Source organism: Petromyzon marinus, chromosome 11 (assembly GCF_048934315.1).
Source record: "Petromyzon marinus isolate PM22_M1 ecotype Great Lakes invasive population chromosome 11, UKy_Petmar_22M1.pri1.0, whole genome shotgun sequence".
NCBI lineage: Eukaryota > Metazoa > Chordata > Hyperoartia > Petromyzontiformes > Petromyzontidae > Petromyzon > Petromyzon marinus.
This window is the reverse complement of record NC_133677.1, coordinates 13,867,344-13,891,752: the sequence shown is the minus strand read 5'-3', so window position 1 is coordinate 13,891,752 and position 24,409 is coordinate 13,867,344. Positions and strand designations below refer to the sequence as shown.

Here is a 24,409-nt window from a genome sequence, read left to right as displayed (position 1 = left end):
TTTAAAGATGGGCGGGGCATTTACTGTTAATGTAGGAGAGGTATCCGTACCCGGCAATAGGTCTACTCCAATCAAAGAGCTGTTTAGAAAGGTTTAGAGATCCTTGTAAATGTAAGCTCGGAGAGAACTAGGAAAGAGCCATCGCCACATGGAGGTGGAAAAGGATGGCAAGCCGCCATTTACTAACACAGCTAATGGTGGCTGTGTTAGTGAATGTAATGTACTCTTTATTTAACAACTTGGAGCATCTCAATGCTTAAGCTACATTGACATAAGCGTATATTTTCACATACATTTTTTCAGCTTAATGTGAAGTGAAATGCCATATGAATAGCAGACATAAGGTGTGTTGTTTCTTCACCCACCGTGATAAATACTAGAATCCCATTACACACAGCCAGTCCGTTTGGTTCATTTACTAGAATCCAGTATTAGTTATCCTTACCTGGCCACACCTGCTGTCCGTATAGATAAACACAATTACACAAACCACCGTGAGCCTGGTTCACGCAGATAATTCATATAATCGTGTGACAGGTATGAACTTTACCTTGAATGCACAAAGAGAACAATACACGGATGTTAACATGCAACCTTGATGACCTGATTAACAGACGTACTGCAGTTTCTACTCCAATATGGTACAAGGCAAATTATATTATTATTCCTGGCCCTTTGTCAATCTACTGCTGCACAGAGAGCTCCCCACGGTGTGCCGGAGGTCATCGGGGGTTGGGGGGGGTATGAACAGGCTTCAGTGGTGAAGGGTTAGGCCCAGGATCCGTTTAATAATAAAGAACTGCAGCAGCCAAACCACCGCGTATCAAGCTAGTGTATTATGTGGAAAACAAAAAAGAACTACAAATACCCTACTATGATACAATAAACCGATGTGAAAAACCTAAATATACACTACATCAATATAATCAATGTACTCAATGTACTCTCCAATAAGCTGAGCTATTCACAATAAGTAACTGGGTATATAGTGAGGGAAAAAAGTATTTAATCCCCTGCTGATTTTGTACGTTTGCCCACTGACAAAGAAATGATCAGTCTATAATTTTAATGTTAGGTTTATTTGAACAGTGAGAGACAGAATAACAACAAGAAAATCCAGAAAAACGCATGTCAAAAATGTTATTAATTGACTTGATTTTAATGAGGGAAATAAGTATTTGACCCCCTCTCAATCAGAAAGATTTCTGGCTCCCAGGTGTTTTTTATACAGGTAACGAGCTGAGATTAGGAGCACACTCTTAAAGGCAGTTCTCCTAATCTCAGCTTGTTACCTGTATAAAAGACACCTGTCCACAGAAGCAATCAATCAATCAATCAGATTCCAAATGCTCCACCATGGCTAAGACCAAAGAGCTCTCCAAGGATGTCAGGGACAAGATTTTAGACCTACACAAGGCTGGAATGGGCTACAAGACCATTGTCAAGCAGCTTGGTGAGAAGGTGACAACAATTGGTGCTATTATTCGCAAATGGAAGAAACACAAAAGAACTGTCAATCTCCCTCGGCCTGGGGCTCCATGCAAGATCTCACCTCGTGGAGTTGCAATGATCATGAGAACGGTGAGGAATCAGCCCAGAACTACATGGGAGGATCTTGTCAATGATCTCAAGGCAGCTGGGACCATAGTCACCAAGAAAACAATTAGTAACACACTACGCCGTAAAGGACTGAAATCCTGCAGCGCCCGCAAGGTCCCCCTGCTCAAGAAAGCACATATACATGCCCGTCTGAAGTTTGCCAATGAACATCTGAATGATTCAGAGGACAACTGGGTGAAAGTGTTGTGGTCAGATGAGACCGAAATGGAGCTCTTTGGCATCAACTCAACTCGCGTATTTGGAGGAGGAGAAATGCTGCCTATGACCCCAATAACACCATCCCCACCGTCAAACATGGAGGTGGAAACATTATGCTTTGGGGGTGTTTTTCTACTAAAGGGACAGGGCAACTTCATCGCATCAAAGGGACGATGGACGGACCATGTACCATTAAATCTTGAGTGAGAGCCTCCTTCCCTCAGCCAGGGCATTGAAAATGGGTCGTGAATGGGTATTCCAGCATGACAATGACCAAAAACACACGGCCACGGCAACAAAGGAGTGGCTCAAGAAGAAGTAAATTAAGGTCCTGAAGTGGCCTAGCCAGTCTCAAGACCTTAATCCCATAGAAAATCTGTGGAGGGAGCTGAAGGTTCGAGTTGCCAAGCGTCAGCCTCGAAACCTTAATGACTTGGAGAAGATCTACAAAGAGGAGTGGGACAGAATCCCTCCTGAGATGCGTGCAAACCTGGTGGCCAACTACAAGAAACGTCTGACCTCTGTGATTGCCAACAAGGGTTTTGCCACCAAGTACTAAGTCATGTTTTGCAGAGGGGTCAAATACTTATTTCCCTCATTAAAATGCCAATCAATTTATAACATTTTTTAAATGCATTTTTCTGGATTTTTTTGTTGTTATTCTGTCTCTCACTGTTCAAATAAACCTACCATTAAAATTATAGACTGATCATTTCTTTGTCAGTGGGCAAACGTACAAAATCAGCAGGGGATCAAATACTTTTTTTTCCCTCACTGTATACTACACTATATAATGAATACCATATAGTAAGCTGATAAAAAATAACTAAAATATAAACTACATCAATATTATCAATAAACTCAATATATTCTTTAGAAACTCCGTTTTCGTTTTCCACATAATACACCAGCTTGATACGCGGTGGTTTGGCAGTTGCAGTTCTTTATTATTTAAATTTCCCTCCCTTTATTAATGCTAATCCTACATAATACACTAGCATAATATGACTTTGGGACAACCCACCACCTACACATTCCGTAAGGAGTGACTAACCCCATATCTGCATTTGTCATCAATATGCTAATTTCCTCTGTTGATATGTAAACTCCTTTGTCAAGGCTCTCTCCTCCTCCCACCCAGCTTAAAATACGCTGCCAAGCTTAGCAATGTTCATTAAGATGCTGTCTTTCTGACAGCTCTGTCTCTTCACCTGAGGACGGCTGCTTGCGTTGTGGCTGAAACGTCGTGAGAATTGTATTATATTATGTTTCATTTGATTATTTTATTGTTTCCCTTCTACGTGACTTTACCGAAAGAACCAAGAATAAGATTACACGTTAAGAAGTCCTCGTATTGTTCTATCAAGTATAGTGTGCATTGCATGTGCAATGGCTCTCAGCATTGTCCAGACTACCAGCTCAAAATAACTTAATGTGTGGCCATTTTTTATCGTTTAGACCACCAACTCAAAGATAAAATTGGTGAACATGCAATGCACACCTCTATGTGTTATTATAGCATTTTTTTTAGTTTTGAGCCTGCACTCACTATTCTATAGTGATGAGTTTTCTCGTTTGTCATTTACAGATTTGAATTGGTGCAGTAGAGACATGGAACCGTGGCCTAAGGAAACTATGAAACATTTCCCGTCGTTCTAAATCTAGTGGGACAATCCAGTAAAAAGTTTATATCTGCGACTGTGAGGTCACAGAAGTGAAAATTCGCGCAAAAATACAAACACAACCAGTAAACCACCAACCCCGCATGCCGTAGACACAAACTGCATTCGTGTAAACCGTTACGAATACCAATTGTGATACATACTGATAACAGGCTTGCGTTAATAAGTTTTAAACTCATCTCGGCATCATCACCATAATGAGGGTGAGCGGTGCCGCCACGCTCGGTTTGGTCAGCGGTCATCTTCCAGTCAATCCGAGCGTGCCGTCTCACAAGGGGTGATCGGTTTCCGAGTACTTATGGTGTGACATCACACCAGGAGGTGAGAACCTATTGTCCAGCTGTGAAGTTATGGAGAGGCAGATTTTGTTTGGTTTTTAATCATGCCTCGTTAGCTCACTGATGAACTCATGGGAATATGCGGGTCCTCCGGGTTTTCTCTCCACTTTTAGAAACGTGCGTGTAGAGTATTTAGGCTGCTGCTATGAATTTCCACGTGATAAAGCCACTTTGTTCAGCTTTCATTTGTGGCCAGATTGCTTCTGAAAAAGAGCTACATAGCTCAGCGGGCCTTAGCCTCGGAAAATAAAAACAGAATAGAAACAGAATGGACATAGAAGCACTCTCACACGAGGGTGCCATGGCTCAGGGTGCAAGAAGAACTTATCATGGGAACAATACCGCCCATGGGGTCAGAGTTGTCGTTTTAGTTCATTTCAAATTCACATTTACATTCCCCACGTGTAAGAGCCTTGGAGGAGGGTGTGGGAACTGGTGTTTGGAATAACACTCAGCTTACATGGAAGTTGTATCCTTTTCAGATTTATTTTACATAATTTAGCAGATGTAACGCTAGTGACAGTGAGTATCTACATCTTTAATGCACTTTAGATGTCAGTTTTCATTCTGTATTGTAAAGATGGCATCACAAGAATAAGAGATCACATTTACTTTATTGTTGGATAATGTATTAACATTTTAAATATTGTACAACTTATAGACTTACAAAGTTGTCCTGGTGATCCTCATTGTCGTTCAATGGAATCCTCTATACTTTGGCTTCTGGATCAAAATGTTGATGATACATTTTTGGATTGTATCGGTTTGTTCGATTTTTCTCACTGCTAGTTCAAGTTAATGCACAAGGTGACATTAAATACCTGTAAAATTGACAGCTGATCAATGGCTTTAATATTTGGAAATGTTTAAACTGACATTCTTAATGGAACATACATTTTGCTGTAGTACCACTTTTTTATGGTAGGTCACAACCTTTTCAATCACTCCTGACATTTTGAGCTTGTAAAAACATGAAACACAAAGCGTTTGCATTACTTCCAAGAATGCTATATAATTTTTTTTTAAATACAGACATGGTATTATTTTTTTAGGAAGCTGAAAGGACACATTTTGCTTTACCCCAGAAATACTTGATCTGATGCAAGTAGAATTGTTTATCACATGTTTGAAAATTCCGACGTTTTATGGAATTTAATTATAGCATTTGCTTATCTTGTAGATTTGTACCTTTCACTGTCATTGTGCTGGCACGTTTCCTGACCTACACTTACGCTGAGCAGCCTTCACGAAATATTGTAGCTCTCCGTTGCAGAAAACATGTCAGGAACAAGTACACATTTACAGCGTGTGGTAGGGTATGGGTAATTGAATTCCCATTTGCAGCAGCACTTAATTAAAGCGTAATATGCAGCAGACCCAAAAAAAGGACATTTATGTCACTGTACTGATCTTTTATTGTAATATTTTTTTTTCAGAATATGCTGTCATTTTTTTATTTTCTGACATAGCAACAATAAAAATGAGGAGTGGCATAGTAATACTATATATATTACATGTTTGCATATGTTGCGTCGTAGAACCAGGCGGAGACGGAACTTCTTGTAAGGGCTTTCGGCGTTTATTAATACTATTTAAACACTCAGGTTCACACCAGGGGTAGGTGTTCTCTATTCTCAGTCCTTCCCATGGGCCCCCGAGCTCGACTCGTCCTAACCTCGGCTATCCCTTGGCTCTCTCACTCGGGCCGGGACGGGGGTTCATCCAACACCGGCCGGCCGAGGAGAGAAGAACCCCATTCACTCTCAGCCGATTCTCACAGACTTCTTGGAGCCCTACTCTCGGCTATCTCTTCGGCTCTCCCACTCGTCGACCCCGGATGGGGGTTCAGCCAACACCATTTGGTTATGAGCGGTAGAGACCTCCTGCAGCCAATCCACACTTCGGGCCCCCACAACGACCCCAACTTCGTCATAGGGTCCCCCTTTATTACCCCTTGGGCGGCTCCTTCCCTTCACTCGGACCCGCTCCTGTTCCCGAAGGTGTCCCCTTACAGCACCCATGACATGACGCCAGCACACTACTCCTCTACACATATGTAGTGGGTTCCAGGGACACCGGAGACGTAGCACTTGAGGCACACGTTTATTCAATACAACTGCGGGATACACAGGTCCCTAACACAGAGGGGTAGCGGCCCCTCTACCCGATACCCAAGGAGGTACAGCCTCCGGGCTAGCATGTCCTAACCACTCGGACTACACTCACGTTCCTCCGGCTAAGGGGACCTAGGGGAAGACTATATGACCCGACACAGCCAAGGTTCTCGGGTCCCGACCACTGACCCACTCGGTCCCGGCCCTTAGAAGGATGGCGGGTCTGGGCTGTCCCAGTGTCATAGCCTAGCTGGTCTTCTTTCTTCAGCTTGATGAAGACTGCCGGACTCGTCCAGAGGTCCGGCTTTTATACCCGTGGGCGGGTCTCTCCGCCCCTGGCCACGCCCCCCTTCTGGAACTCTCTAGGGGGCTCTGGAATATCTCCCCCAACCCCTCTCTTGGGGTTTGGAGTGCCTAATGTCCCAACGGCCCGGCTCATCATTTGTAAAATGTCGAGTGATATATAGCTAAGATATTTTTGTACGCACAAAGATTATATTTAAATAGCTACATATGGCATAATCCATAAACAATTGATTGCAAGCGATCTCTCATTGTACAAATAATAATGTGCAGCCCTTTGTCAATCCACTGTTGTTTGAAGACCCCATCACACTTGTGTTGATTATTGGAGTCGTTTGACCATACTTCACCACGCTGATCACCACGATTATGTTCGTCTTGGCTGGAAATGGAACTATTGTCACTGAATTCATAACGCATTGCTAAAACCACTGCACCACAATATACATTATGTGTAATGTCCTTTAATCAGGTGAAAGCTCATGAAGACGCATGACCTCCTTTGCAATGGAAACTTGGATCTATAGTTACAATGGAGAGTTATATTATTATTTTTCATTCGGTCTATTTGCGGGTAATTTTCAAACTGATGACTCTCGGTTATCATATCAGCAAACCACAACCTGGAAATTATTCTGAAAATGATGCCTGCGCAGTATATTTTGAACAGCAGATATTAGGATTTACTATTTCTTTTTCTATTTCTTTGCTGAAGTTACGAGGTGGTTGCAAGCATTAAATCGTGAATTTAATAATACTGGCTCGGGGTGATTATTATACAAACAACCTAGCTTGATTGCTTCTCATGCTTGCTAGCATAACATGTCATGTGTTGGAAATTTTCTGGGGTAGCATGAGCAATATGCATGGGCTTGTCTTTGTTGATATCCTGTGTATATTTGTTTAAATACTGCATCTTTATGTTTGCATACGGTATGAAAAGGTGAGAGGGGTGGCACAGTGGTTAGTGTACTCCACTACGAACAAGGTGGCCTGTGTTCAATGCCAGGGCACGGCTAATATCAGTGGTGATATCTGAACCCCCTGTGACCAGAGTGGTGAAGTATGGTCAAACAATCATCATAGCGAGCACAGCACGGGGAAGTTTTCCTGCTTCATAATGCATAACTAGTTTAATGCTTGCAGTTTGTTTTTAGTGCACTGAAATATATTTTACTTCACTTGCCCAAGAGGCTTATTGTCTTATGAATTCCCACCTGGTTATGAAGGTCATGATGCTGGTGACGATTGAAATGTCTCTAGGTTTTAGTGTTGCAAATGTAATCTGATATGCTGATTGATGGTTTTTGCAGCTCAAGTAGTTGAAGGTTGATTCTCCAGCTACAGTGAGGGATAAAAGTATTTTATCCCCTGCTGATTTTGTACGTTTGCCCACTGACAAAGAAATGATCAGTCTATAATTTTAATGGTAGGTTTATTTGAACAGTGAGAGACAGAGTAACAACAACAAAAATCCAGAAAAACGCATGTCAAAAATGTTATAAATTGATTTGCATTTTAATGAGGGAAATAAGTATTTCACCCGTCTGCAAAACATGACTTAGGACTTGGTGGAGAAACCCTTGTTGGCAATCACAGAGGTCAGACGTTTCTTGTAGTTGGCCACCAGGTTTGCACACATCTCAGGAGGGATTTTGTCCCACTCCTCTTTGCAGATCTTCTCCAAGTCATTAAGGTTTCGAGGCTGACATTTGGGAACTCGAACCTTCAGCTCCCTCCACAGATTTTCTATGGGATTAAGGTCTGGAGACTGGCTAGGCCACTCCAGGACCTTAATGTGCTTCTTCTTGAGCTACTCCTTTGTTGCCTTGGCCGTGTGTTTTGGGTCATTGTCATGCCGGAATACCCATCCACGACCCATTTTCAATGCCCTCGCTGAGGGAAGGAGGTTCTCACCCAAGATTTGACGGTACATGGCCCCGTCCATCGTCCCTTTGATGCGGTGAAGTTGTCCTGTCCCCTTAGCATAAAAACACCCCCAAAGCATAATGTTTCCACCTCCATGTTTGACGGTGGGGATGGTGTTCTTGGGGTCATAGGCAGCATTCTTCCTCCTCCAAACACGGCGAGTTGAGTTGATGCCAAAGAGCTCCATTTTGGTCTCATCTGACCACAACACTTTCACCCAGTTGTCATCTGAATCATTCAGATGTTCATTGGCAAACTTCAGACGGGCATGTATATGTGCTTTCTTGAGCAGGTGGACCTTGCAGGCACTGCAGGATTTCAGTCCTTCACGGCGTAGTGTGTTACCAATTGTTTTCTTGGTGACTATGGTCCCAGCTGCCTTGAGATCATTGGCAAGATCCTCCCGTGTAGTTCTGGGCTGATTCCTCACCGCTCTCATGATCATTGTAACTCCACGAGGTGAGATCTTGCATGGAGCCCCAGGCCGAGGGAGATTGACAGTTCTTTTGTGTTTCTTCCATTTGCGAATAATCGCACCAACTGTTATCACCTTCTCACCAAGCTGCTTGGCAATGGTCTTGTAGCCCATTCCAGCCTTGTGTAGGTCTACAATCTTGTCCCTGACATCCTTGGAGAGCTCTTTGATCTTGGCCATGGTGGAGAGTTTGGAATCTGATTGATTGATTGCTTCTGTGGACAGGTGCCTTTTATACAGGTAAGAAGCTGAGATTAGGAGCACTCCATTTAAGAGTGTGCTCCTAATCTCAGCTCGTTACGTGTATAAAAGACACCTGGGAGCCAGACATCTTTCTGATTGAGAGGGGGTCAAATACTTATTTCCCTCATTAAAATGCAAATCAATTTATAACATCTTTGACATGCGTTTTTCTGGATTTTTTTGTTGTTATTCTGTCTCTTACTGTTAAAATAAACCTACCATTAAAATCATAGACTGATAATTTCTTTGTCAGTGGGCAAATGTACAAAATCAGCAGGGGATCAAATACTTTTTTCCCTTACTGTATGGTCTGTGTAGAATTAGAATTCAAAAGAGACTCTTTCTTTCAGAACTCAGTCCATGCCCAGGTGTGAATGATATCAAATTAAGATTACAATGTGTAGCCAAACCCTGAGTTATCCTAAATAGATATTTGCGATCAATTCCAAAGTTATCCACGTATATATATAATACTTTGATATAATCTGCAATGACAAGGCAAAATAAAATGTTTACGCCAATATAAATCATCCCATACTGTAACTTAGGCGAATGACTTTTGCTGTAGTGCTACCACAGAGGGCAGTCACAGTCACATCTCTGCCGAGAAATCCGTCCGACGACTCCTTTGTCAGTGCCACTTATCAGTGCCTGCTAATCACGCAGTGGGCAAGATGGACACTCCTTACGCGGGTGACGTGGTAAAAAAGACAAAACCTGCAGGTGTTTGACCTCTCTGACCCCTTGGCTGCATTGTGTTTGCACGGTTTGTGCAGTGCCACGGGGGTTTAGTTAAGTTCATGAGGTACTCGTGTTGTGCACATAGCCCGTACACGTCTCGCCGACACTCACAACTAATTTTTCTTCCCACTCGGGGCTGTCAGAACTTACCGTATTGGCAGGGCGAGGCGTGGGCTGTGCATGTGAATCTTATTGTGGGTGCAGACTCTCATTGGGCACACCCCCCGACTGTCCTTGTCTAGTCTACCTTAGCGGGAGTGCATCCTACAGCACTGGCCATTCATTACTGTCCCAGACAAATATGAGCCTGACAAACTATTTTGCACAAGAACTCTCGGCAAAATGGCCGCTTGGTGGCCTTATTAAGAAGTTGCATGGTCGCCAGCTTGGCGGTGACCGCGCGGGATTTTTATTGAATACCCATGTTTATCAGTTGGCTCTGTGTAGCTCACTGTTGCATTTCACATGATGGTGATTAATTGTGTCCAAATTTTGTCTTCCCTATTCACCTACCCTGTCCTTCCACCTCTGCCCTCCCTCCATATTTCTGTCCTTTTCTTCTTCCTTCCCTGCTTGCCCCCTTGTTTCTGCTGTGGACAGCTGCACTGGAGGACCTCCCCGGCAACCGGGCTCTCTTTCTGTCCTGCCAATGCCTCCTGCTAATCCTTGGCTTTCTCCTGACACTCAGCACATAGCAGGCCGGTGGTGTACCCTGGAGTCGGGTGTTACAGTGAGGGAAAAAAGTATTTGATCCCCTGCTGATTGTGTACGTTTGCCCACTGACAAAGAAATGAACCATCTATAATTTTGATGGTAGGTTTATTTGAATAATGAGAGACAGAATAACAACAACAACATCCAGAAAAACGCATGTCAAACATTTTATAAATTGATTTGCATTTTAATGAGGGAAATAAGTATTTGACCCCTCTGCAAAACATGACTTAGTACTTGGTGGCAAAACCCTTGTTGGCAATCACAGAGGTCAGACGTTTCTTGTAGTTGGCCACCAGGTTTGCACACATCTCAGGAGGGATTCTGTCCCACTCCTCTTTGCAGATCTTCTCCAAGTCATTAAGGTTTCGAGGTTGACGTTTGGCAACTCGAACCTTCAGCTCCCTCCACAGATTTTCTATGGGATTAAGGTCTGGAGACTGGCTAGGCCACTCCAGGACCTTAATGTGCTTCTTCTTGAGCCACTCCTTTGTTGCCTTGGCCGTGTGTTTTGGGTCATTGTCATGCTGAAATACCCATCCACAACCCATTTTCAATGCCCTGGCTGAGGGAAGGAGGTTCTCACCCAATATTTGACGGTACATGGCCCCGTCCATCGTCCCTTTGATGCGGTGAAGTTGTTATGTCCCCTTAGCATATTTGACGGTGGGGATGGTGTTCTTGGGGTCACAGGCAGCATTCCTCCTCCTCCAAACATGGCGAGTTGAGTTGATGCCAAAGAGCTCAATTTTTGTCTCATCTGACCGCAACATTCTCACCTAGTTGCCCACTGAAACATTCAGATGTTCATTGGCAAACTTCAGACGGGCATGTATATGTGCTTTCTTGAGCAGGGGGACCTTGCGGGCGCTGCAGGATTTCAGTACTTCACGGCGTAGTGTGTTACCAATTGTTTTCTTTGTGATTATGGTCCCAGCTGCCTTGAGATCATTGATAAGATCCTCCCGTGTAGTTCTGGGCTGATTCCTCACCGTTCTCATGATCATTGCAACTCCACGAGGTGAGATATTGCATGGAGCCCCAGGCCGAGGGAGATTGACAGTTCTTTTGTGTTTCTTCAATTTGCGAATAATCGCACTAACTGTTGTCACCTTCTCACCAAGCTGCTTGGCAATGGTCTTGTAGCCCATCCCAGCCTTGTGTAGGTCTATAATATTGTCCCTAACATCCTTGGAAAGCTCTTTGGTCTTGGCCATGGTGGAGAGTTTGGAATCTGATTGAGTGATTGCTTCTGTGGACACGTGTCTCTTATACAGGTAACAAGCTGATATTAGGAGCACTCCCTTTAAGAGTGTGCTCCTAATCTCAGCTCATTACCTGTATTAAAGACACCTGGGAGCCAGAAATCTTTCCGATTGAGAGGAGGTCAAATACTTATTTCCCTCATTAAATGCAGACCAATTTATAACATTTTTGACATGCGTTTTTCTGTATTTTCTTGTTGTTATTCTGTCTCTCACTGTTCAAATAAACCTACCATTAAAATTATAGACTGATCATTTCTTTGTCAGTGGGCAAACGTACAAAATCAGCATGGGATCAAATACTTTTGTTCCCTCACTGTAGCTCGGGAACTCCAGAGCACAGATTCCCCACACCCCTTTGGGAGTGCACATGGGTGTATGAAGCAGGGAGTTGGAGGTTGAGGGAGCGGGAATAATTTAGTAGTTTCTTCTTGCCGACCAATGACAGCCACATTGACATCCCAATCTTATAAATCCTTCATAGGGCTTTTATTAAAATACAACTTGGTAATGCTATTCCGCTATATATTCTGTGACTCCAAACAGGTGATTGCATTCAAAAAAGAAAATAAGTTTCACAAAAGCCAAGCAGTATTGTATCATATCCCATAGGAGCTTTTGCATGCAGATTAAAATCTTTTTATTGAAAAAGGGAACATATTAGAACAAAGCAGTGCACGACAAAGAGAAGTTAATTAATTTTCTACAAATGTTATTTTCACCCAGTTCCTCCTTTTGCAACTTTGGTTGTCGTTTTCTCAATGACACTTTATTCCCTGATGCTGGTCAAGGATATCACTGTGGGTGCATGTCTCTACACGTTACCGGATGACGTCTATTAATCTACTGCAAAGCCCACTTGTTGATGCACCGCTGTTCACTGATTGATACATCTTTGCTCAAACCACAGAGTGTGGTGGAAAACATATTACAATCCTAAACTAAGGTGGCAATGTATGAAATGTGGACAGGATGGGCTACGGTGATTTTGAACAGAGCAGAAATGTATAAGCTTTGCCCAACAAAATTCCAATCTTTCACGTGCACACACATAGTACTGGGAGGCACTGATTAACATTTCATTGTCCCAAGGTGTTGAGAGAATGTGCTTTGAATTCCCCTATCATGGGAACATTTCAGTAACTTCTTGGTCACGTTTTACATTTTGTGATTCCACGTGAACAGATAGCAACGCTTATGATAGTGACATCAACACTTGCATGTATGTTTAGTAACACATATCTGCCGAATGGGCAAAACATTTGGACATGCAAAATAGTGATTTGTGTATTTTCTTTTAATTACTTATCCATTTGTATCCTACAACTAGCTATGGCAACCTCCCTCTGCCTCGAGCTACCCACCCCCAATTGGTCACATTCACCCCATGTTTGACAAACGTTCAGCTGCCGGCTCTCGATGAACCACTCTCCCGGTGGCATGCCGCTGTTCATGCATTGGGTTTCAAATGGGTTTTGTTTATTTGTTGTTCAACTTTTTTTATGACAAGGCGAGTCAAAATGGGAACCAAGTGACGTTACCGTGAATGTGGTGACGATTCCCCCATATGTGCGCACGCTCCTGTTGCAGAGATCCCCAGATGTTGTATTAATAAATAAATAAACTCTGATTTAATGTATCAGCTAAGTTTTTGTTTGTTATCGTGCCCTGCAAATTCTGTATTCAAAGCATGCTTCTGTAAACGAGAATATTTTTTTTATAAGCTGAAACACATAACGTCTCATTTCCTGTTTGGAGCCCACTCTTTGTACTGCATTGTGAAGCCTTGATAGTTGAACACACTAAATTATGTTTTGTGTGCATGTGTATTCCCTTTTCCTGCAAAGCAGTTGTAAACAATGCGGTGTAATGTATAAACCAATTACAATGTAAACCTTAAATGTGAAACTTTTGAAAGGAACCTTAAACGTATATGATACCTACATTTTGGATTAAAATTTAAAGTGGTGACATGAAGTGGCAGTGATTAAAATTATATTATTACAGCAAGCAAAACTGGCATTAAATTAGTGTATCATGTTAAAATAGACTCTTGTATTGAGCATTAACTATCTATATTAATACACTCGTGAATAATTACGCATATAAAGAGGGATGATGTCGTAATTTAAGACCTGAAATTCACTATCATAGTTTTACAATCAGTTCTTTGGCATTAACGTATATGAAGATAACATCAACTATTTTTTTTGCAAATATGGAGACAGTTTTACACAAATAAAGAGTATAAGACAATTTAGTTTCACTCAGCTGCAAATTTAAAGTCTAGTTGTACAGTTATACAAACCATAGCCATACTAATTAACAAAGACAAAGGGGCATTTTGAGTTTCATCATAAATGGACCTTTCTCTTTGCTGCATGATGTTGGGGAAGACCTCTGACAGCTGTTAATGTTGTTTTTTCTTCTGTATAGTGATTGTGTTTTTAATTAAAATAAACGTTTAACATTAACTACAATTGCCTTTCTGGTTTTTAGATGGAACAAAACCAACCTTATTTATCCCAATCGGTAAGCCCTTTAAAACCATGAACCACGTGACTGACTTAAAGTTTAATGTCAGTTCAGCTTGCTGTATGTCTAACTTATGACTTATCTCTTGCAGTATTGTGCCAACATTATATAGCCTAATATGTGATGTTAGCAGGAAAAAGATGTTACATTTGTATTAAAACATAATTGTAAACTCAGAACTAGAATGTTTTTTAAAAGATATTTGGTGAAAGACAATTGTCTGCCAAAAACAATACAAAGTCACTGGAGGTGAAATATTGGTTCGATGCAGAATCAGATCAACGATGCAATAATTTTCTCGGTCGGAGACAATCTTATTAAGTTCAATAGTGCAGGTTTCCCACCTTTTATGCGGTAGTAGATGCATTCCAAACAAAGGTCGCACAAAGCGAAACCGCACGAGAAGACAGCTGCCTGCCCAGTAGCGCACACGGTACACGCACAATTTTGTCCCACGTCCGACCACATAGCTGCATACGAGTTAATTAAAACCGCATACTATGCTGCATAGCAAATTTTGGGTAGAAATAGATTCGCCGCATAAACGCAAAATTACACAAACCGAACCCGCGTAATGCAAAGGAGACCTGTAATAGGTCATTATTGTGAATACATAATATGAATGTTAGCAGATCAATAGTGCACTCATTAATGTAATAATGTATATAAATTATGTAAGTTAAAGACAGCAGGCCTGATTTACGTAATTTTTTGCCACATGTAATTCCACAAAATGTATTCCCGCTTTTTTCACGTGGCAGTGTTTTGGTTCGAATCACCACGTGCAGTGTGTTGGAGCCCCATTTTACCGCAGCCAATCAGTAGCCAGGCGGAGGGCCTGAGTAAAAACAGAGCCGAGCCTCATGACATCACCAAGACATCATCATGACATCATCACGCACGCCCTACCAACAAGACCGAGCTGATCAGTCAGGCTCTGTTCCGACTCGCACACGTGGACACACACCCACGCTCACGTGTCCGTGTAATAGTTGCTCTGTGTCTTTTACCGGAGCGCACAATTGTAGTCGCAATAACCCAAAGACAGCTTTTGCGCTCCTTAAAAACGATGTTGAAAAAAAATATAATGATGAAGATAATGGTGGCGATAAAGATGATGGTAACTATTGATTAATAAACGACAATCGTAACACCCAATATTACTCTAACTTACAAACATAATTTTATACTTACGCACATTATAATCATATTAGCCTTATCATGGGGCTTATCACACTCCCCAACCCATTACAGCCCTTCCAAGCAACCCGTGCCCTCACTCGTGTGGTCCAGTATTACTCCTCCTGCTCTATGATTCCCCACGAACTTTAGCTGCTCTCTCTCCCATTATTTTCACACATCCCAATTTGACTCACGTTACCCCCTAATTTCAACCCTCAGCCCTTCCTCTCACCTGTCAGCGCCTCTCCGTTTACCACTCCCACTGAAATTCAGGAGTGCCTCGGCACCAACATCGGTGGTGATGCCACGGCACATCGTGAGCTTCCGTTGTCACCGAGCGATGTTGAGCAATCCTGTCAACCCCTGAGACTAACGGCCCCCCTCGACCGAGTGATATCACAGACGCGTATATACGCAGCTTTGCATCTCTGACTTTAATAACGATGCAAATGAATGATTGCATGAATGCACAAGTTTTACAGGCAGTGGCGATACGAAGAGTTCACGAATAACCAAGCAACAATACACTCAATCCGTGTTTTGTACATTAATGTTAATTTGAATAACTTTAATTCTTATTTAATGATGATACTATGTGCACTTTGGCATTCTATTAAAAATAAACATTGATCCCATTCACTTGCAATTGGGAAATTGTCCTTTTTTTAAAAAAACAACGATCATGCTGCTAATGTATGAGGTAAAAATAAATGCTGTTGGGACAACCACACGGCCTTTGTGCATCATGCAAAACCAACATCATTTCCTGAAGAAGTGCATTGTGGTCCTCAGAATATGCTCCAGAATCAATACTAAGGACGTACCACTGAGCATTCATTTAATCACGCCCTTCAATGTTCTACAGCCATTGGGTTAATGCAAAGATGTGCCTGCCAAAATTGTGGTGCCTCTGAATAAGCGAAGCTCCTAGACACCTGTCATGAGTGTTTACCTCCTGTCCGTGGTCCTGAAGTATATCCGTATTTACAGCTAATAGACAAAGTAAAAAAAAACGCACTACTCATTAAAGTATGTTGAACGTTGTTCACACCGTACCGAGCCAACCGTGCTCACCAAAGATTACAGTGGTTCTCAACCGTTTTCGTATGACAGCCCCCCCCCCACCCCCAATCTAGACCACTGGTTCCCATGCACCCAACCTCCCAGCTCCAGCCAGGTTTCTAAAGTTACAAAACACAGAGAGAAAGTTAGAGATCACAAGCCCACCGCTCGAGTCATCACTGTGTTCGCAATGTATTTATTTCGTGTTTCATACTCGTGTGCTTTTTTCTTTAATAAGGCATTAGTCTGTTTTGTCACTGCAATCTGGCGCCATTCCCCCAGCACACACCTGAGATTTCTCCTGCACGGTATCCATGTCGCAGCCTGTGTCCACCCAGAATGACTCCAGGGGGGAGGGGTAGGGGGCACGTCGCGTGGCTTGATAACTTCTGGATTTATCCTTATCGAAGTTTGAACTCCATTGTGTTACTGCAAGTTCGACTGTCTTTGTTTTCTTTTTTGTCCGCCTTGCACAAAATGAGATGGCGGCAGCCGCCCGTGTGTTTTGGCCTATTCGCGCTTGATGAACAACGGCAGTATTACATTTTACAACATAAAAGGGTTTATATTCTTAGTTTTTTCGGTAAAGTCACGTTGAAGAGAAACAACAAAATAATAAAATATATATAAAACAATAAAAAATTCTCACGACGTTTCGACCATAACTCAAACGGTCATCTTCAGGTGTGTTGGTTTACATAAAAAATTTAAAACCAACACACCTGAAGATGACCGTTTGAGTTATGGTCGAAACGTCGTGAGAATTTTTTATTGTTTTATATATATTTTATTATTTTGTTGTTTCTCTTCAACGTGACTTTACCGAAAAAACTAAGAATATGAATTACTGCAGTCACGAAAGCTTTAAATCAAAATATAAAAGGGTTTACCCATTTGGTGTATTTATGGCCTTTTTCATAAATGAGCAATGTACTCATTCTCTACACCACTTACAGAATACATTCCAGCATCTCTGCATGTTGCACGGTGGATGGTTAAATGTGGCCTGGGCTAATCCTGAGATGGGATGCAGCCATCCCATCTCATCCGGACAGATACAGAAGCGCTAAACATGTAGAGAAATGAGAGAGGTGTAACAAATGGAAGATGCAAGGGAAATAGGCTGCTAGAGCATAAAACCATGAACCACTGTAGAAGTGTGCAGGAAACTTGCATCCAATCACTTGGCATGTGTGAAAATGCTGCCGCCAAATCACACCTGAAAGATCCAGCAATAATCTCGCAGGAGTAGGCAGCAGCAGCAGCAGCCGTGCTTAAAATGACAAGTGCATTTATGTTAAGCAGCCCTACAATCTACATTTTGAATCTTTCTATTTGAATTCAGAAATTCCAGTGTATGTTTGTAATATGAAGCTTCAAGCATTGCTTAAGTAGTGACGTAAGAACAAGTACGTAGCAAGAGTTGAAACATTTTATAGCACACAACTGCTCATTATATCGTGGTTGCAAAATAGATATTTGATGCCAGTGTCCAGAAATGTGAATAATTGTCTTATCCTCATTTCGGTTTTTGGCATTTTTATCAGATAAGCATGTTTGCAGATAAAAGCAGTTATGTTATCTGCAAATATACCTCCTATTCTACCATTGGAACCTCCTTTGCCAGTAGCAAAATATGATAATTGGTTTTTACCCTTTTATCTGGCAACAAAACTGACACCTTTTTTACAAGGAGTCATGATTGCGCCTTTTGGCGTCATCTGGTCCAACACCAGATGAGATTAGGCTCTAAGGAAAGCTGTCTCGGGTGTGGACCAATTAATTTCAAGGACAGTGCATACATTATCAGAGTTGTGTTTTTTGTTTGCATTCCGACCACAGGTATTGTGGTCAATGCAAACCTGACTCCTTGTAAAAAAAGGTGTCAGTTTTGTTGCCAGATAAAAGGGTAAAAACCAATTATCATACCTCCTATTGGTTAAATAAATCATCCATAAATACAGGTAATGGGATAAATTTGCCAAACGACAACTTACATTCACAAAAAAAGTTATGGATAATATGGAGATGAGAACCGTGCGGAAGAGCCAAATAATGGCTATTGGGAGATTTTGAAGATTGTGGGCCACGATTAATGAGTCACAGGTTGGTATATATGATAATTCACGAATAGTAAACTCATATAACCTTTTCTAAACAAAATCGCTTGCTCATCATTGACCGGTGACCACTTTGTATGTGTAATAAAAGACTTCCACGACATGTTGAGACTTGCTTCCTTTCTTTATTAGTTATAACTGCTCTCTCTTGCTGCATGCGCGTGCTTTCTGCTCCTCTGTTCCCGCGCGGCTTCCCTCGCTCTCGCTTCCCCACGCACCGCTGGTCGACGGCGCACTGGGAATCGGGAGAGCTTCGCTCGCGGCTGCCACGTGGTCGGTGGCTGACGAGATGGCGGAGATGCAGTCTGGACCCAGGCTTCCACACCGAACCCCGAGTCCTCCTCCTGCCTCTCCTTATATCCTCCTTGGCGGAGCGAAGCCCCGCCTCTAACCACGCCCTTCAGAACCTTCTCGATGGTTCCCGCATCTACCCCTGAGCTCCGCCCATGAACTTTGGCCCAGATCGAACCAGTAGCCCTGATTGGCTATGACCAATGCGGCAATGCCTATGCAGCCCTCTGTATGTTGGTGTGCTCTCTCATTACATCACCCACCACCGGGAGAAAAAAACTAGCCGACCCGGCTAGGAAGAAGGTAAAACCAGATAATGGGAGAGCAATACCGATATTCTGACGAGCATAAGAACAACAACTAACAGAATGCATAAAATTGAACACGACGAACGCAACACAGGAACGAGCATGAATAAGAGGAATTAACGAAATCGGCCGGACTTGGAATGGGTCCGTGACGCCGGACTGTCCCCAAAATCGATGTGCGGCCTTGCTGGCCCTGACGCAGCGGGAGGTGGAAGTGCCGCTTGTGCAGCGGCGTATGCGGCCGACGTAGGGCCGGCTCGAGCGGAGTCGTCAGCAGTAGAAGTCTTCAGGCCCTGGGCGGCTGTGGGCGGCAAAACAGAGTCCTTCGGGAGATCAACCGGCAACTGGGTTGGCGCGTTGGACACATCAGATCCCGGCATGCCAATCTTTGGCGATGACGAACTGATGCGCGGGGAGAAGGATGGTTTCAACCGGGACATGTGGATGAACTAATGACGGGATCCCGCCCGGATGCGCACACACTGAGGATGCCAAATTTCCACCAACTCCACAGGCCCCTGCCACGGCCTGTGCAATTTGGGAGAGGTGCCCACAGGCACCTGAGGGCAATGAAGCCAGGCCCGATCACCCACAGACCACGACATCTCGAGTTCACACCGTCGCATACAACACTTGTTCCGAGCTTGAGTCTTAGCCATGCTAATTCTCGCTGCTTCCCGCGCCTCAGTAACACGACGTATGGAGTCGCGAACATGTTCGGGGAGGATCTGTTTGGGCCCTTTAATGGCCGTCCCCAATTGCACCCCAATGGGCGGCACGTTCTCCCGCCCATATATAAGAAAAAAAGGCGAGTATCCGGTAGAAGCGTGTGGGGCCATCTGGTAGGCGAAGAGCACGCCGGGCATGTGCAAATCCCAATCGGCCTGTTTTTCACTGACAGTTTGGCAGAGCATAGCGGTCAAGGTACGATTTAGACGCTCGACCCATCCGTTTGTGGATGGTAGGGCGAACTCCTGATCTTTTAGTGCCCAATGCGTCGCAAACATCGCGCAGTAGTTTGGAAGAAAAATTACGACCTTGATCCATGAGCAATTGTTCCGGGGCACCCTTGTCCATAACGTAGCTATTAAAAAATGTGTTGGTAATGGAGAACGCCGATTGAGCTGGCAGTGGCCATGCCATTGGCCATCGGGAAAAGTATTCCACTCCCACCAAAAGGAATTTATTGCCCCGGGGGGTGGGTGGGAATGGCCCCAGAATGTCAAGGGCCACCAATTCGTTAATTAGTGTAACAGAAATATATATTAAGGGCCTAATATATTTTTGCCACGGCGGTTTCCGTCGAGCGCAGTCGGGGCAGCCGCGGATAATGTTAGCGATCTCGGCCGTCATGCCAGGCCAAAAGTAGTCCCTTTGCAGCGTGAGCAAGGTTTTCATTACGCCCAGGTGCAACAACTTCTCGGCATGCAACACTCGAACGAATTCGTACCAGAGTGCAACGGGAACTACCACACGCCATCAGCCGTCCTGCAATGCCACTCATCCTGCGTCGTCCGCCGCAGAGGAGTCAAGTGAGCGATCAGTACGACGCCGCAAGGAAACCAAGGAATCGTCCAGCAGTTGCTTGCGCACCCATACAGAGCCCAGAAGATGCAAGACGCCGTCAGCCGGCCCCAGATTGGCATGCGCTATGGGCTCTGCCACCACGGACATGACAAGACGAGGAGGCGGAGGGACCCATGTGCACCGATTGGTGCCTGACGAACATGCGCATGGGGAACTGTGTAACAATCTAGAGAGTGCGTCCGCATTACTGTGCCGAGAGCCCTTACGGTAAATGACGTCGAAGGAGAACTCCTGTAAGGTCTCAAGCCAGCGAGACAGCTGGCCAGATGGTTGCTCAATTTTCAAGGAGTATTGGAGAGCTGCATGGTCAGTACGCACAACAAATTTCCTGCCATACAGGTAAGGCCGATATTGACGCACAATGTGGACGATTTCCAACAGCTCCCTTCTCGTTACACAGTAGCGCTCTCAGCCAGCGACAGGACACGGCTGCCATACGCAACAACTTTTTCGACACCATCCTTATATTGGGACAAGATGGTGCCAATTCCCGTATCGCTGGCGTCAGTGTCCAATCTAAACGGCAAGGAAAAATCGGGGTAATCGAGCGTCGGCGTAGCCGCCAAATGATCGCGAAGGGCCACGAACGCAGCCTCCTCCTCGGTTCCCCATTTCAATCTCTGCAGTGAGTACGTGCAGAGATTTGGCGATCATAACAAAATGTGGAACGAACCGGCGGTAGTATGACGCGAACCCAACAAAACTGCGTACATCCCCAACACAAGAGGGGGACGGCCAGTCACGAACACAAGCTGTTTTGTCCGTAGCGATACCGTCGGAGCTCATGTGTCCTAAGTAAAGCATGGAACGTTGCAAAAGATTATCGTTTTTTTGGTTTATATTTCAAGTTAGCGGAGTGCATCCTGTCATAAACGGCCCACAACCGCTGAAGGTGTTCCTCGAACGTGCGACTGAACACAATAATATCATTCAAATAAAAGGGCACGTGTCCCATTGCAATCCCGCCAAAACGAGCTCCATCATGTGTTGGAATGTGGCGGGAGCGGAATTCAATCCAATGGGAAGACAGTCCGTGAGGCGTGCGGAATGCAGTTTTTGGCTTCGACGAGTCGTCCAGGGGCAACTACTAAAACCCAGAAGACAAGTCGAGAGTCAAAAAATACAGCGCTCCCGACAGTGCATCCAGGGAGTCATCCATCCATGGCAGAGGGTACGCGTCAGTCTCGGACACCTTATTAAGTCTACTAAATCAACACAGAATCTGAGATTGCCGTCTTTTTTTTTTACAAGAACAATCGGCGCCCCCCATGGGCTGTTAGACGGGGAGATTATGTCAGCAGCCAGCATCTCATCCACCGCGCTCTGCACCTGCCCTTTTTCCATGGGCCTCAACCAGTGGGAATTCTGCCGAATAGGGCTGGCGTCCCCAGTATCAATGTGGTGGGACAAAAGCGATGTACGACCTAAGTCGAAATCATCTTTGCTAAAAACGTCAGCAAACTCGATCAGCAGCGCACGCAGCTCCCCACGTTGACCAGCAGCCAACGATAAATTATCTAGGCATAGCTCGGCAATCCAACGATCATCCGACAACGGGGCCAGGCGAGTCGCACCCACCGACAGGATACGTCCTCGTTGTGGTCCGTAAAGGCGGTAGTGGTGTGAGCCAGTACCAAACCAGCAGGGACCAAAACCCCTTCTGGACCACCGTTTAAAACTTGTAAAAATGGGGCTTGCCCGGAAAGGATGATCGTTTGAGCACCGACAAGAGAGAGACCTTTGGTAGCGGTGTTGGAGGGGTCAAAAGTATTCCCACCACCGTATTGGCGCCGCAGAACCCTTTCCAATACCACAAGGGAACGAGCATCTGGGATCCCGGAGGGATTTTGACTGTGACATCCGCCAGCGCCTGAACGGCAGCGCACGGCATCGAATGACAGAGCGGGGATGGCAGAATTTTTTTTTACGTCCTGCGGGTAATTCAATACATCTCTGATCGACGAGGATTTTAACAGGCATTCTCCTAAGAAAATCAGTGCCCAACAAACAGGGCACCACCAAGGATCTGGAGATCAAGACCGGCCCTGACGCAGCGACAGACCCAATGGCAATATGGGCATCCACTTGACCGATGATGCCCATACTTCCCCCGTTTGCCGCCACGCACGCGTCAAAAGCCAGCCAGATTCGTGAACCTGGGATAGATAGCAGCTGGAAAATCACATCGGAGATAATAGTGGTGGATGCACCAGTGTCCACCAAAACTCGAACATCTACCCCCTGTATGGAACCGGGCACTGTCGAAGATCCCGCCGCTGCGGCTACGACGCGATGCGCTAGCTTCCTCCATTGCGTCATCGAGAGCGACCAATCCCCAACAACAGTATGGGATTCGCGATGCGGTGAAGTCATACGCGCGTCAAGAGATGCCTGAGGTGACGATTTAGGCCGGGTTTCTGATGCGTACCGACTTGCCTGCCCGGAGTTGTGATCCGCCGACGGAGGAGCTGGAGCTGGAGCCGCGGGAGGTGTCGGAGGATGAGGACGATTCCGACAATCCTGGCGAAGTTGCCCAAGTGCCCGCACCTGAAGCACGTAACCACAGGCCGCCGAGCAGCCCCTTCATCGCCTCCGCGTGAACCGTAGGACCCCCTGCGACGTGACTCAGCCCCCTGCCGCGGGTCCCAATGAGGAACGGCGGCTGCCAGATCCCCGTTCCCCCGTGTCGTCCGGGATGTGGACGACCTTCGATGGCGACCATCACTTTGGCTCACCGTCATGAGCCGGGTCTCCCGTCCAAGCATCCATCTCGGCCCAATGCTTTAAGTTGTCTTGCGCGTTGAGGCATCTGGCGGCCCACCGGGACGTCAGCGGCTCGTGACCACACACAGGCAGTGAAACCCCCATGTCCTTTGCCAACTCCAGCATCTTACCCAAGATGAGAGGATCGAGCATTTCAGGCTTGGCGGCGGGATAAGCAGCCACCGCCAGCGCCAGCAAGGTGCCGCCGTAGGCCAGGGGAGACTCGTTACACCCACGCTTACGATGCGTGAACTTCCGCTGGGTATTCGAAGGCGGCTCATAAACCTCGGCCATCTCGCCATACACGTCGTTCAAGGTCTTCTTTTTGTCTGGTGGGATCGAGCGGAACACCGTCAGCACCTGGTTATCGAGCACAGTAGGCAACGCACCTAGGGCCTCCTCTTCTGTCCACCGCACTGAACGGAATGCCGACTCAAACCGCCGCATAAAAGCGCTCCAATTGCCGCCCACCGCGACCAATTCTTTAATATGAGGAATGCGGTGGCTGCGCCCCACTCCGCCACAATCGGCAGCGGCAGCCCTGCATGACGGCTCGGCACGCGGCTCTAAGGAAATGGCGGGCTCCAACCGCGTCTCCCCAGCCTCGCCCAAGATGGCGGCCTCCTGCCGCATGGCGTCCACCGTGTGTGTAATGGCGGCAGTCGATTCCCAATGTGGACCCTCCGAGGTTCCCTGAAGAGGCCTCTGCTCATCGCCCATCGGCAACACGTCTTGTGGCCGTCCCGTCCCCGCAGACGATGCCACCAGCGTTTCCAGCTGGAGAAGCACGGTGCGGAGCGAGTCCAGCTGCTCCCCAATGCGCTGCCAGCCGTCGTCCGCATGCGGAGACGATGATGGCGCCCCCACGCCGACCGTTCCTGGCATGATGACCGCACCAGCCATGGTTACATTAACTGGGTCTGCGGCACCCGGGGTCGG

At 45.3% G+C, this 24,409-nt stretch overlaps 1 protein-coding gene across 3 annotated transcripts in view; it reads left to right on the top strand.

The window, feature by feature from the left end:
• Window positions 1-24,409, top strand: part of CRTAC1 (cartilage acidic protein 1) — a 695,955-nt gene that overhangs the window by 662,458 nt on the left and 9,088 nt on the right. Inside the window, exon 15 of one of the 3 annotated variants that reach the window (XM_032952553.2) lies at window positions 10,244-14,096. The exons of 1 other annotated variant lie outside the window; for it this stretch is intronic. In XM_032952553.2, the coding sequence (XP_032808444.1) occupies window positions 10,244-10,338 (95 nt within the window). In that variant the 3' untranslated portion in view covers window positions 10,339-14,096. Of the gene's footprint in view, window positions 1-3,406; window positions 4,672-10,243; window positions 14,097-24,409 lie in introns of those variants that run through there. One more of the 3 variants, XM_076066244.1, reaches the window with a different exon arrangement.